The sequence below is a fragment of the Canis lupus genome, chromosome 24, assembly GCF_048164855.1.
Source record: "Canis lupus baileyi chromosome 24, mCanLup2.hap1, whole genome shotgun sequence".
Lineage (NCBI taxonomy): Eukaryota > Metazoa > Chordata > Mammalia > Carnivora > Canidae > Canis > Canis lupus.
Window position 1 is genome coordinate 19850264 of NC_132861.1, and position 12721 is coordinate 19862984.

The 12721-nt window shown below is 34.7% G+C and overlaps 1 protein-coding gene and 1 non-coding gene across 2 annotated transcripts in view; one reads left to right on the forward strand and one right to left on the reverse strand.

Moving 5' to 3' along the window:
• Window positions 1-12721, reverse strand: part of LOC140616578 (uncharacterized) — a 43949-nt gene that overhangs the window by 14097 nt on the left and 17131 nt on the right. The window contains exon 4 of the mRNA XM_072797191.1: window positions 6878-6923. Coding sequence (XP_072653292.1) covers window positions 6878-6923 — 46 coding nt within the window. The remainder of the gene's footprint in view (window positions 1-6877; window positions 6924-12721) is intronic.
• On the forward strand, window positions 7142-7279 carry LOC140616662 (U4 spliceosomal RNA). Its single transcript, XR_012017074.1, has one exon. It is a non-coding gene; the product is annotated as a U4 spliceosomal RNA (small nuclear RNA).

Consider the following 12721-nt stretch of genomic DNA (forward strand, 5'->3'; position numbering starts at 1 on the left):
CTCAGGGGAAAAAGTTTGAAGATATACTGTTAAAAGATAAAAACAAGGTGCAGAATATTACAAAGTTTGAATTATCAGTTATGTCCAAAAGAAACATATATGTACTAAATGTTTCATATAGGTACATATCCATGTATGTAATACACAGGAAACAATTTGGTATTATAGAAGAAAATACATAAATATAGGATAAGGGTTAGAGAGGTATCAAAGCCATTTTATCTTTTTGTATTAAACGTTTTCTTTACAAAGAGAATTTATTCATATATTTAATGTGTAAGTAAAAATTAACTTTAAGAAAACTTTAGAAGGACTTTTGGAAAACTGGTGGTAATAGTGATATACTTTTTTATTCTATCTATATCCCCCATAAAACCACACAGGATACTCAAGAGAATGAGAAGATAAGACAGACTTGGAATAAATATTTGCAAAAGACATACATCCACATAGGACTGTTATCCAAAATATACAAAAAACTCTTAAAACTAAATTAAAAAATAAAAAAAACAATTTAAAAATGGGCAAAACCCTGTAAAAATATCTACTGAAGAAAATATACAGATGTCAATTAAGCATTTGAAAAGGTGCTCACCATCATCTCATTATATGCAAATTATATTTGCATATAATGGGAATTGCAAATTAAAACAACAATGAGATCTATTAGAATGGTCAAAATTCAAAACACAACACAAAATGCTGGTGAGGATGTGAAGCAGCAGGAGTTCTTATTCATTGCTTATAGGAATGCAAAATGGTACAGCAACTTGGGAAGACAGTTTGGCAATTATCTTAGTCTTTTTTAGGCTGTACAACAGAATAAAATAGACTGAGTGGCTTGTAAACACAGAAATTATTCCTCACAGTCCTTGAGGCTGAGAAATCCAGGATCAAGGTGTGGGTATGTATGTTGTCTGGTGAGGGCCCTTCCTGATTCACAGCCAGGAATCTTCTCACGGTGTCCTTATTCAACAGAAGAGGTGAGGGAGCTCTCTTAGGTCTCTTATATAAGGACATTAATCCCATTTAAGAGTACTTCAACTTCCAAAGGCACTATTTCCTAATTTTATTGCATTGGGGTTTGAGAGTTCGACAAGAATTTTTAGGGGACACAAACTTTCAGTTTCTGGCAGCAGTTTCTTACAGAATTAAATATACTGTTTTGTTTTGTTTAAGATTGTATTTTTAAGTAACCTCTACATTCAATATTAAGCTTGAACTCACAATCTAAAGATCAAGAGTCACACTTTCTGCTGACTGAGCCAGCCAGGTGCATCAGAACTAAATATACTCTTATCATAGAACCCAAAAGTCACCCTCCTTGGTATTCACCCAAATGCGATGAAAACTGATATCCACACAAAACCTACACATCTATGTTTATAGCAGCTTTATTCATAATTGCTAAAACATAGAAACTTATCCCTCCGTAGATGATAAATAAACGATGCTACATTGAGACTATGGAATGTTATTCAGTGCTAAAAACAAATGAGCCATTAAGCCATGAAAAGACAGAGTAGTCTTTTTTTTTTTTTTTTTTTTAAGACAGAGTAGTCTTAAGTGTATATTGCTAAATGAAAAAAAAGAATCTGGAAAATTACATGTTTTATGATTCCAACTATATGACATTTTGGAAAAGACAAAACCACAAAGATAGAAAAAGTAAAAAAGTAGTTACCAGGGGTTGGGAGAGATAAATACGAAGATTTTTAGAGGGTGCCACTATTCTGTGTGATACTATAATGGTATATATATGTCTATCTTTATACATATATCAAAACCCATAGAATGTGCAACACCAAAAGTAAACCCTAAGGGGATAAATTGCAGACTTTGCGTGATGAGGATGTATCAACAACATAGGTTTGTAACAAATATTCCACTTTGGTTCATGTTGTTGATAGTGCTGAAGAATGTATGTGTGTGTGTGTGTGTGCATGTTGGGGCAGTGAGCATATGAGAAATACTTATAGTTCCATGCAATTTTGCTGTGAACCTAAAATTGCTCCAAAAAGTAAGGTCTATTTTTTTAAAATGGGGGTTCCTCCAAAAGCTAAATATAGAATCACCACATGGCCCAGTCATGCCCTTCTTCTGTATAATCCAAAGGAACTGAAAACAGGATTCAAACATATACTTGTACACCTATGCTAATAGCAGAGTTATTCACAAATGCCAAAAGATAGAAACCACCCTAATATTCATCAACAGAGAAATGAATAAACAAAATGATGAGATATGATTCAGTTACAAAAAGGAATGAAGTCCTTACACATGCTACAGCATGGATGAACCTTGAAAATACGCTAAGTGGACTAAGCCAGACACAAAAAAGGACAAGTATTTTATGAATTCACTTAAATGAGCTATCTACAATAGGCAAATTTACAGACACCTAGTAGAATAGAGGTTACTAGGGACTGTGGGGGGAAAAAAACCTGAGAGTTATTGCTAACTGGCTATTATTTGGGATAATGAAAACAAAACATAGATATCTAAACCAAAGGAAATAGATATTCTAATTTAAATGCTATTGCCATGCCCTTTTAATATATTTTAACAGTTTTAAGTATACTCCTTGGCATATTCTAATCTACTTGGGTCAAAACAATCCTAATAGGATTGAAAATACTGATATCCTGTTGATAGCTGTTGACATTTTATGAAAAGATGACAAGTATATTGCATGCCAAGGATTTAATGACAAAGACTGCTCAAACCTTGAATATAAAAAGCAAAATCAAAAATCGTATCTTTGGGATGCCTGGGTGGCTCAGCGGTTGAGTGTCTGCCTTTGCTCAGGTGGTGATCCTAGGGTCCTGGGATGGAATCTTACATCAGGCTCCCTGCTCAGCAGGGGGTCTTCTTCTCCCTCTCCCTCTGCCCCTGCCCCCTGCTATGTGCTCTCTATCTCTATCTCTCTCAAATAAATCAATAAAATCTTTTAAAAAATAAAAATAAAGCTTATGTGCTCTATTGAAAAAGAAAAAGCCCACACAGAACTAGAATGAAAAAAAAAAAAAGAATCCTTGAATAACATCTACAATAAAATTAAGTAATGCAGGGATCCCTGGGTGGCTCAGTGGCTTAGCGCTTGCCTTCAGTCCAGGACATGATCCTGGAGTCCCGGGATCACGTCCCACATCAGGCTCCCTGCATGAAGCCTGCTTCTCCCTCTGCCTGTGTCTCTGCGCCTCTCTCTCTCTCTCTCTCTGTCTCTCTCTCTGTCTCTCATGAATAAATAAGATTTTTTTTAAAAAAATTAAGTAATGTAGCAATTCCATGGCTTCAAAACATAAACAGATAGCAACAAACCACCAAAAACTGCTAGAGATAAATGGTATCAGTATCTGTGCAAGAGGAAACAGGGAAGAAACAGAGCACCAGAGAGAACTAAAATCCTCAATTACTAAGTGACATTCATTGGGAAACTTCCGTGAGTAAATTTGAGAATAAAATCTGAAACTCCAGCATATTGCACAAGGTGTCTTCAGAAAGATAAAAAGGTAATGAGAAAGATGGTCTCATAAACTCTCAAAAATAACTCTCAAAAATAACTCTCAAACTCTCAGCAAAATCTCTCTTCATGGGAGTGTTAAGATTTAAGCAGTAGATGGGCAAAGAACACAAAGGAAAAAGAGGATACAGATAAAACAAAGTAGAGAGCAGAGACAGGATCAGAATATCTCAGAAAGCAAACTGCCATATATTGTGACTTTTCATAAAAACAAGAGGGTCACCTGGGTAGCTCAGCAGTTGAGCATCTGCCTTTGGCTCAGGGCGTGATCCCAGAGTTCAGAGATCTAGTCCTGCATCCAGCTCCGTGCAGAGAACCTGTTTCTCCCTCTGCCTATGTCTCTGCCTCTCTGTGTCTTCTCATGGATGGATAGATAAAATCTTTAAAAATAATAATTAAAAAAAAACAACAGAAGATGGCACTATAGAGCTGTAAAATTAGCAAAATAAAATTAAATTTTACCTCTTCTTAAAGTCTAGGAAACCGATTTATTTTATTTTATTTTATTTTATTTTATTTTATTTTATTTTTTTGGAAACCGATTTAAAGTAAAAATAAATAATAGAAGCAGATCCATGTTAAATCTTATGCAATGTTAATGTACTTTGTTAAAATAAAGATTAAGAAACCAGAGAAGTTCCCAAAGGAACATAAAAAGACATCAGGAACGTATGCTTGTAAAACAGATGGAAACAACACCCTAATACTTCAAAACTAGTTAAAAGACATTAGAAATTATAGAAAATTGAAAGAACAACATAAGAACCAGAAAAAAACAGAAATGAGGTAACAGAATTCAGAAAAGAATCACTTCAGGAACAAAGAAAAAAACTAAAAGAAACACAAAAGTGAATAAACACTGTAAAATGTCCTAAGAGAAAAAGGAGGAAAATCAAACAGAAATGAAGAAAGAGATGAAAAATATTCAAGAGAAAGTACAAAAAAAAAAAAAAAAGAGAGAGAAAGTACAAATGTAAAAGACAAGCAATGAAGATTTTATACATATATAAATATAAGGCCACAGTAAAATAATATATAGATTTTATAAAATAATGAAATATATAACATAATCATATATAATGTATAGTATAATTACATTTTAATATATATCTCATAAGAGTCATCAAAGAAACAAAGTAAGTAAAAAGAATAAATATTTTTAAATATATTTCAAAAAAAAATTTTAAGTATTTTATTTATTTTAGAGAGAGAGAGAGACTGACCAGGAGGAGGAGCAGAGGGAGTAGGAGATAATCTCCATCAGACTCCTTGTGAGCACAGAGCCAGATGTGGGGCTCAATCCCATGGCCCTGAGATCATGACCTGAGCCAAAATGAAGAGTTGGATGTTCAATTGACGAGCCACTCAGTGCACAAATCTGGGAAAATTGACCCTGGATGACAAACACTGAAACATATTTTTAAAAATTATTAGACTTTAGGGGCACCTGGCTGGCTCTGTCAGTAAAGCATGCAACTAACTCTTGATCTTGGGGTTGTGAGTTCAAGCCCCACGTTGATTGTGGACCCTACTTTAAAAAAATTTATTAGACTCTTTAAGAAAAAGAAAATATTCTTTGGAGACCCCAAGTACAAGTGATAAAAGAAAATTTATTGTCACCAGGCATTCTTGATAGCAATACCTTATGCCAATAGACATATATTTAAGATAATCACAGAGAAGAATGTGAGCCAGTCATCTCATAACCAGCAAACTTAATTTTCAAACATAAAGGATGTAGAGAAATGATCAAAAACTTGCAGGGAAAAACTCAGAGAATATTGTTGCTATGAACCCTTTCTTCCACTCGATCTAGCCAAAAGGCCAAGAAGTGATGAACTCTTACTTCCAAATCTACTAGAGAATGATCTTTGGACAACCATAATGGCTGGAATGACATTAATTAACATAAAGAGAATGGTGAGGATTGAATTTTTTTTTTTTGAGGATTGAATTTAATGTAGAACTAAATATATTTTTGGCATTAAGGAAGAGAGTATAGTATTTCATGAATATATGCGCTAAAAATCAGATACAACAAATGTAGAAACAATGGATAAAGGAAAACAGGCAAACACATTTAAAAAAATTACTTTCAGTAATTATGTTGCTATTTTTTGAGTCTACTTTATGCATAATATCGGCTATAGCATATGAAGTATTACATTATGTTCTAATTATATTACTCCTAATGTCCTTGAGAATAAATATTTTCCCTGTGAGAGAAAAAAAAACACAGATCTAAAATAGGATAGTTTCCTGAAATACCTTTAGTCCTAAACTTGAATTGATAGTATCAGTTTGAACTCATGAAATACTTCATGTTTGCAGGCGTGGGAGGATAGATAGAGATACAGATTTCCTAGCTCTGTCTATTGAAGAGAGAGGACTAGAAAACTGATTTCAGGCTTGGGCAGGAAATGTACAATGTCTTGTGACTCTCAAGCCAGTGAGGACACAATCCAACACTATTGGAGTTATGTTTAAATTACTTGAAAGTCAAATTGAAGAGGCTTTCACTTGACAAAGATAAGGCAATATGAGCAATAAATAAAATAATCCCGTTAGACTGAAACACATTTAATGTATTTAGGACCATTAGGTCATCATGATATTTCTTGGAAAAAGTACTGGATACAAGGTCCTTTTACTTGTTGAGTTGTAAGAGTTCTTCGTATATTATAAATAATAGACCTTCTTAGATATGCAATTTGCCAATATTTTCTCCCTTATGATAGGTTGTCTTTATACTTTCTCAATAACTCCTTTTGATACACATTTTTAATTTTGAAGAAGTGTAAATTGTAATCTTTTAAAAAATGTTTGTTTATTTAAGTTATTTATTTATTTATTTATTTATTTATTTATTTATTTATTTAAGTAATCTCTACATCCAACATGGGACTCAAACTCATGACCCTGAGATCAAGAGTTGAAAGTTCTTCCAACTGAGCCAGCCAAGGGTTCCTCAGATTATAATTTCATTGTTCAGATTTTGGTATTGTATCTAAGAAACCACTGGAAAATCTGAGGTCATGAAGATATGACCTGTGTTTTTATCTAAAAGTTTTATAGTTTTCACTCTTTTATTTAGGTCATTAATCCATTGTGAGTTAATTTTTATATGTAAATCACTTGTAAAAATGTACGAATTTCTTTTTTTTTTCCATTTAAATATCCAGTTGTCCCAGAAACACTTGTTAAAGAAACCATTCTTTCTCCATTTTTCCAGAGAAAATAGGTTAGAAAAAAAAGTGTAGGGAAAAAAAAAAAAGCATGGATGAACCTTGAGGACATTATGCTAGGTAAAATAAGCCAGTCACGAGAAGACAAATATGGTATAATTCCACTTACATGTCAAAATCATAAAGATAGACAGTAGAATGGTGGTTGCCAGGAGCTGCGGGAAGGGGAAATACGGGTTATTGTTTAATGGGTATGGAATTTCAGTTTTACAAGATGAAATATGAGAATAGATGGTAGTGATGGTTGTACAGCAATGTGAATGTATTGAATGCCTCTGAACTATACAGTTAAAAATGATAAGTTTTATATTGTATGTATTTTACCACAAATAGAAAAAAAGAAAGAAAAAAATAATTTTAAAATGTGTCCATCAGCCTTGCACAGTGGCAGTATCGTAGCCAATGAGGTTTATCTGAGGCGCGATTATTGCTAATTGAAAGATGTGTCCATCAGGAGTTCCAAAGGGAAATATTAGAATTGGGGTGAGGCAATATTTTTAAAAAAACAGTTGAGGAATTTCCGGTATTAAAGAAAGATATGCATCTCCAGAATGAAAAAGCATACTTAATTCTGAGCAAGATAATTAAAAACAAATCCTTGTCTAGACAATCTGGGGTAAATGGCAGAACATTTAAGACAAAGAAAAAAAACCTTGAGAGAAATTAAAATGTTTATACAAAAAAATCAAATTAGAATAATTAGGGGAAGCCCCAGTAGCTCAGTGGTTTAGCGTCGCCTTCAGCCCAGGGTGTGATCCTGGGGACTCGGGATCGGTCCCGTGTTGGGCTCCCTGCATGGAGCCTGCTTCTCCCTCTGCCTGTGTCTCTGCCTCTCTCTCTCTGTCTGTCATGAATAAATAAATAAAATCTTAAAAAAAAATTATAAACTTCTCATTAGATTCAATCGGTATCTGAATATGATTCAATAGCATAGTTGATGTGCTGGGGAAAATAACTGTCAATTTAGAATTCTATACCTGCTTACTTAAATGATCCTTCAAGAATGAAAGCAAATAAACACTTTTTATGGCAGAGATTGAGGGGGTTTACTTTTCACAGACCCTCACTGAAAGAACTAATAAATGAGACACTCCAATAAGCAGGAGTTTTTTAAAAAGATTTCATTTTCTTAAGTAATCTCTACACCCAATGTGGAGCTTGGACTTACAACTCCAAGATCAAGGGTCATATGCTCCACTGAGTCCCCAGGCACCCCAATCAGCAGAATTTTAAATGGAAACCAAAGAGTGGTATTCGGGAAGCAATGGCAAAAAAAAAAAAAAAAAAAAGAATATGTGTATATATTTTGGAAAATATAATAACTGTGTACAGCATAAATAAAATAATAGTAAGAATCATGATTAGTCTGAAGAAAGTTAAAATTAAGGTAACCTTTTAACAAAGGACCTAGGCAATTTGGCATCAATGGATCATAAAGCCATAAGGTAAATGTGGATGGAAACTTTTATAATGGGTGAACCAACCTGACATCACCTAGTTTAGTAATCAATTTATTGCTTGTCAGCTTCACATTCACCCTTTGCCTACTCCATGAAATGGATTTGGGTACTTTGTTTTTCCTTCTCCAACTGGCATAATGTTAAATGGGTCAATAGATAGTGCTGAGGAGTTCATTACAAGAGGAAACAGTTTTGCATCTGGTCCAATTGTTTGCTCACCAAGCTTCTATAGTGCTTCCAGAGCCTGTTTCCTGCAACATGTGTGGCTTCTCCAGAAGCAAGCTCCCACAGTGTTTGCAACTTCTACGTGGCCTAGTGCCTGCAGTAAATGGTGACCAGTAGCACCCGACTGGCAGAGTGAATTTCAGCAAGTATAGAGGGGGGATTTTTGTAAGTTGCATTGCCACAACACTAGGAATTCTAGTTAAGTTCCAGTGGACAGATTTCCAGAAAGTTCCACTGGTGGTGCATCACCATAGTGCATTCTCTGCCATTTTGTGAGTTATGGTCATGGCCCACTCAATAAAGTCTGAATTTTACCCTGGCAAGGTGAGGGTGGGTAGGGATGTCTTCCATGGGCACTCTATCTTAGTCGTAAACGTAGTTGCTGTCCCTTATATCTGACATTCCTGTTTTTTCTAGCATTCTCTTCACTTCTTACTAGCCAATCCCTTGTTATTCCAATCTCCTGTTGTAAGGAAAAGGCCAAACTGCAAGGTCTGAGGAAACAGTTCCCACAAGAATTGTCCTCACCTCTGACAACAATTATGAGTTCAGGGGGTTCCCAAACGCACCCTCAAGTTTTAGTAACTTGCTGAACGATTCATAGAATTCACAGAAAGTTATTACATTCACAGTTTATTATGGGGAAAGGATGTAGGTTCAAAGCTACCAAGGGAAGAGATATATTAAGCAGAGTCTGGGGAGGGTCCAAACACATATCTGGTTGTTTTCTCCATGAAGAAACATGGATAGTGTTGTCTTTCCCAGGCACAAAGTATTGCCAATCAAGGAAGCTCATCAAGTTTTTGATGTCCATAGTTTTTATTAGTGATCAATCACATAATGCCCATGAGCCCCTTTCCAGTAGCCAGAATAATACCTAGAGTCTCTATTTCTTCCCCAGGAGTCCCAGGCTCGAGTCCCACATCGGGCTCCCTGCATGGAGCCTCCTTCTCCCTCTGCCTATGTCTCTGCCTGTCTCTTTCTGTGTCTCTCATAAATAAATAAAATCTTTTAAATAAAATAAATCCAAGAAGAAATAAGAATATGTTTTTAAGATTTTATTTTTAAGGGGTGCCTGGGTAGCTGAGTACTTAATTGACTAATTAAGTATCTGACTCTTGATTTCAGCTCAGGTCCTGATTTTAGGGTTGTGAGATCAAGCTCAGTGGGGGATCTGCTGGAGATTCTCTCTCTCTCCCTCTGTCCCTCCCCCTGCTCAAGTCCTTGCTCATTCTGTCTCTCTCCCTCCAAAATTAAGTAAATAAATCTAATTTTTTTTATTTTTAAGTAATCCCTATATCTAATATGGGGCTTGAACTTAAAATCCTGTTGTACCCTGAAAATAGGAATATTTTTATTTTTATTTATTTATTTATTTTTAAAGATTTTATTTATTTATTCATGAGAGACGAGAGAGAAAGAGAGGCAGAGACACAGGCAGAGGGAGAAGCAGGCTCCATGCAGGGAGCCCGACGTGGGACTCGATCCTGGGTCTCCAGGATCAGACCCTGGGCTGAAGGCAGGCGCTAAACTGCTGAGCCACCCGGGCTGCCCCCCAAAAATAGGAATATTTTTAAAACTTTTAAAGAAATTAAATCAATAACCAAAAGTCTCCAAAAAGTAACAGTTTCCGATATTTTTAAGATAATGTTTTTTATTTTGAAATAATTTCATACTTATAAAGAGTTGTATCTGTACAAAAATGTCCTGCATACTCTTATACTCAGATTCATTGCTAACATTTTGCAACATCTGCTTTGTTGCTTTTCTCACCATATATGCACATGTTTGTTTTTTTCCAGAATGATTGGAGTCAGATGCAGACATAATGTTGTTTTGTCCTTAAATGCTTCAGCATGTATTAAATTACAAGGGTATCCTCTTTCATAAATATAAATGAATTATCAAAGACATCCAGATGGCCACAGACACATGAAAAGGTGCACTCATCATCAAGGAAATGCAAATCAAAGTTGCAATGAGATATCACCTCACACTTGTCAGAATAGCCAAAATAAAAAACACAAGAAACAACAAGTATTGGCGAGTATGTGGAGAAAAAGGAACTCTTGTGCACTGTTTTTGGGAATGCAAACTGGTACAGCCACTCTGGAAAACAGTATGTAGGCTCCTGAAGAAACTAAAAATAGTCAAAATGAGCACAAGGTGATGTGTGGAAATGCTGAATTACAATATCATACACCTGAAACTAATACAACACTATATATTATCTAACTGGAATTAAAATAAAACTTACACTAAAAATAGAATTACCATATGATCCAGAAATTCCACTAAGTATTTACAGAAGGAATACAAAAACATTAATTCAAAAAGATATATGAATCCCTATGTTTATTGCAGCATTATTTATAACATCCAAATTATGGAAGCAACTCAAGTGTCTATTGATGGATGAAAGGACAAAAAAAGATACATATATATAGATATATAGATATATGTCTCAACATGGATGGAACTAGGGGATACAATGCTAAGTGAAATTAGAGAAATACCATATGATTTCACTTATATGCATATTTTAAGAAACAAATGCCCAACGAAAAAAGAGACAAACCAAAGAAACAGGCTCTTAGGTATAGAGAACAAAGCAAAGATACAGCAAAGAGGATGGGATGTTACTCTTTTAATTAGGTTGCATTATGTATGGATCCCTCTCTGCAGATTGGAGACAGGTACTCTTTGCTGGCTCAATGAAGTAAGTAGCCATTTTGAGGAAGTCCACATGGCGAGGAACTGTGGGCAACATCTAGGATTTTCAGTCGGACTTCTACCTGACAGCCATCAAAAATCTGGGGCACTCAGTCAGATGGCCTCAAGGAAATGAATTCTGTAAACACCTGAATGATTCCCCAGTCAACACTACAGGTGAGAATTCAGCTTGGCCAGTAACTTAATTGCAGCCTTGGGAGACTCTGAAGCAGAGGACCCAACTAAGCCATACCTATAGTTTCTAGCCACAGAAACCGGGGAATAACACTGCCTTTAAAAGAAGAAGAAAAAGAAGAAGAAGGAGAAGAAGAAGGAGAAGAAGAAGAAGAAGAAGAAGAAGAAGAAGAAGAAGAAGAAGACGACGAAGAAGAAGAAGAACAAGAACGAGGAGGAGGAAGAGGAGGAGGAGAAGGAGAAGGAGAAGGAGAAGGAGAAGGAGAAGGAGAAGGAGAAGAAGAAGAAAAAGAAGAAGAAGAAGAAGAAGAAGAAGAAGAAGAAGAAGAAGAAGAAGAAGAAGAAGAAGAAGAAGAAGAAGAAGAAAATTAATTCTTTCATTGTTATTTAGGACATAAGTCCAAAATCAGGTTAACTGGCCAAAGCAAGGTGTTATCAGGGCTGTGCTTCCTCTGGAGGCTCAAGTAAAAAATATAGTCCTTACCATTTCCAGCTTCTGATGAATATGACATGTCTTAATTTGTAGTGATATCATTCTAATATTTACCTCTCTATGGTCACATTACTTTCCTCTCCTCTGTGTGTCAAATCATATTATAAAGATCCTTCTTTCGGTAGCCCGGGTGGCTGAGTGGTTTAGCTCTGCCTTCAGCCCAGGGCCTGCCTGATCTTGGAGACCCGGGGTTGAGTCCCACATTGGGCTCCCTGCATGGAACCTCTTCTCCCTCTGCCTGTGTGATGTTAAAATATCAATAATTAATATTATTATTAAAATAAATATTATATAATTATTAATATTATATAATATATAATATATTATAATATTATTATAAATATTATTATAAATATTATTATAAATATTATAATATTTATATAATATATAAATATTATTAAAATAATTAATAATATTATTAAAATAAAATCTTTAATATTAGATTTCTCTTTTTCTCTTTCTCTGTGTGTCTCATGAATAAATAAATAAAATCTTAAAAAAAAAGATCACTCTTAATAAGGATACATGTGAATGCATTTAGGGCCCACACTGATAATCACATACTGTCCCTTTTTCAATGTCTTTGATGTAATCACATTTGCAAATCTCTGCCATATAGGAAACATTTACAGATTTTAGGGATTAGGTTATGCAGGTTATTATTAGGTTTCTTGGTTTTTTACACTATTCAAATTGCCTATTTATCTTATATGATTTTGGCAAATTGTGTCTTTTGAGGAATTAGTTCATTTCACCTATGTTATCAAAAATTGTGGTCATGGAGGTTTTTTTTCTTATTAAACTTTTTTTAAGATTTTATTTATTTATTCAGGAGAGATATAGAGATAGAGATAGATAGAGATAGAGA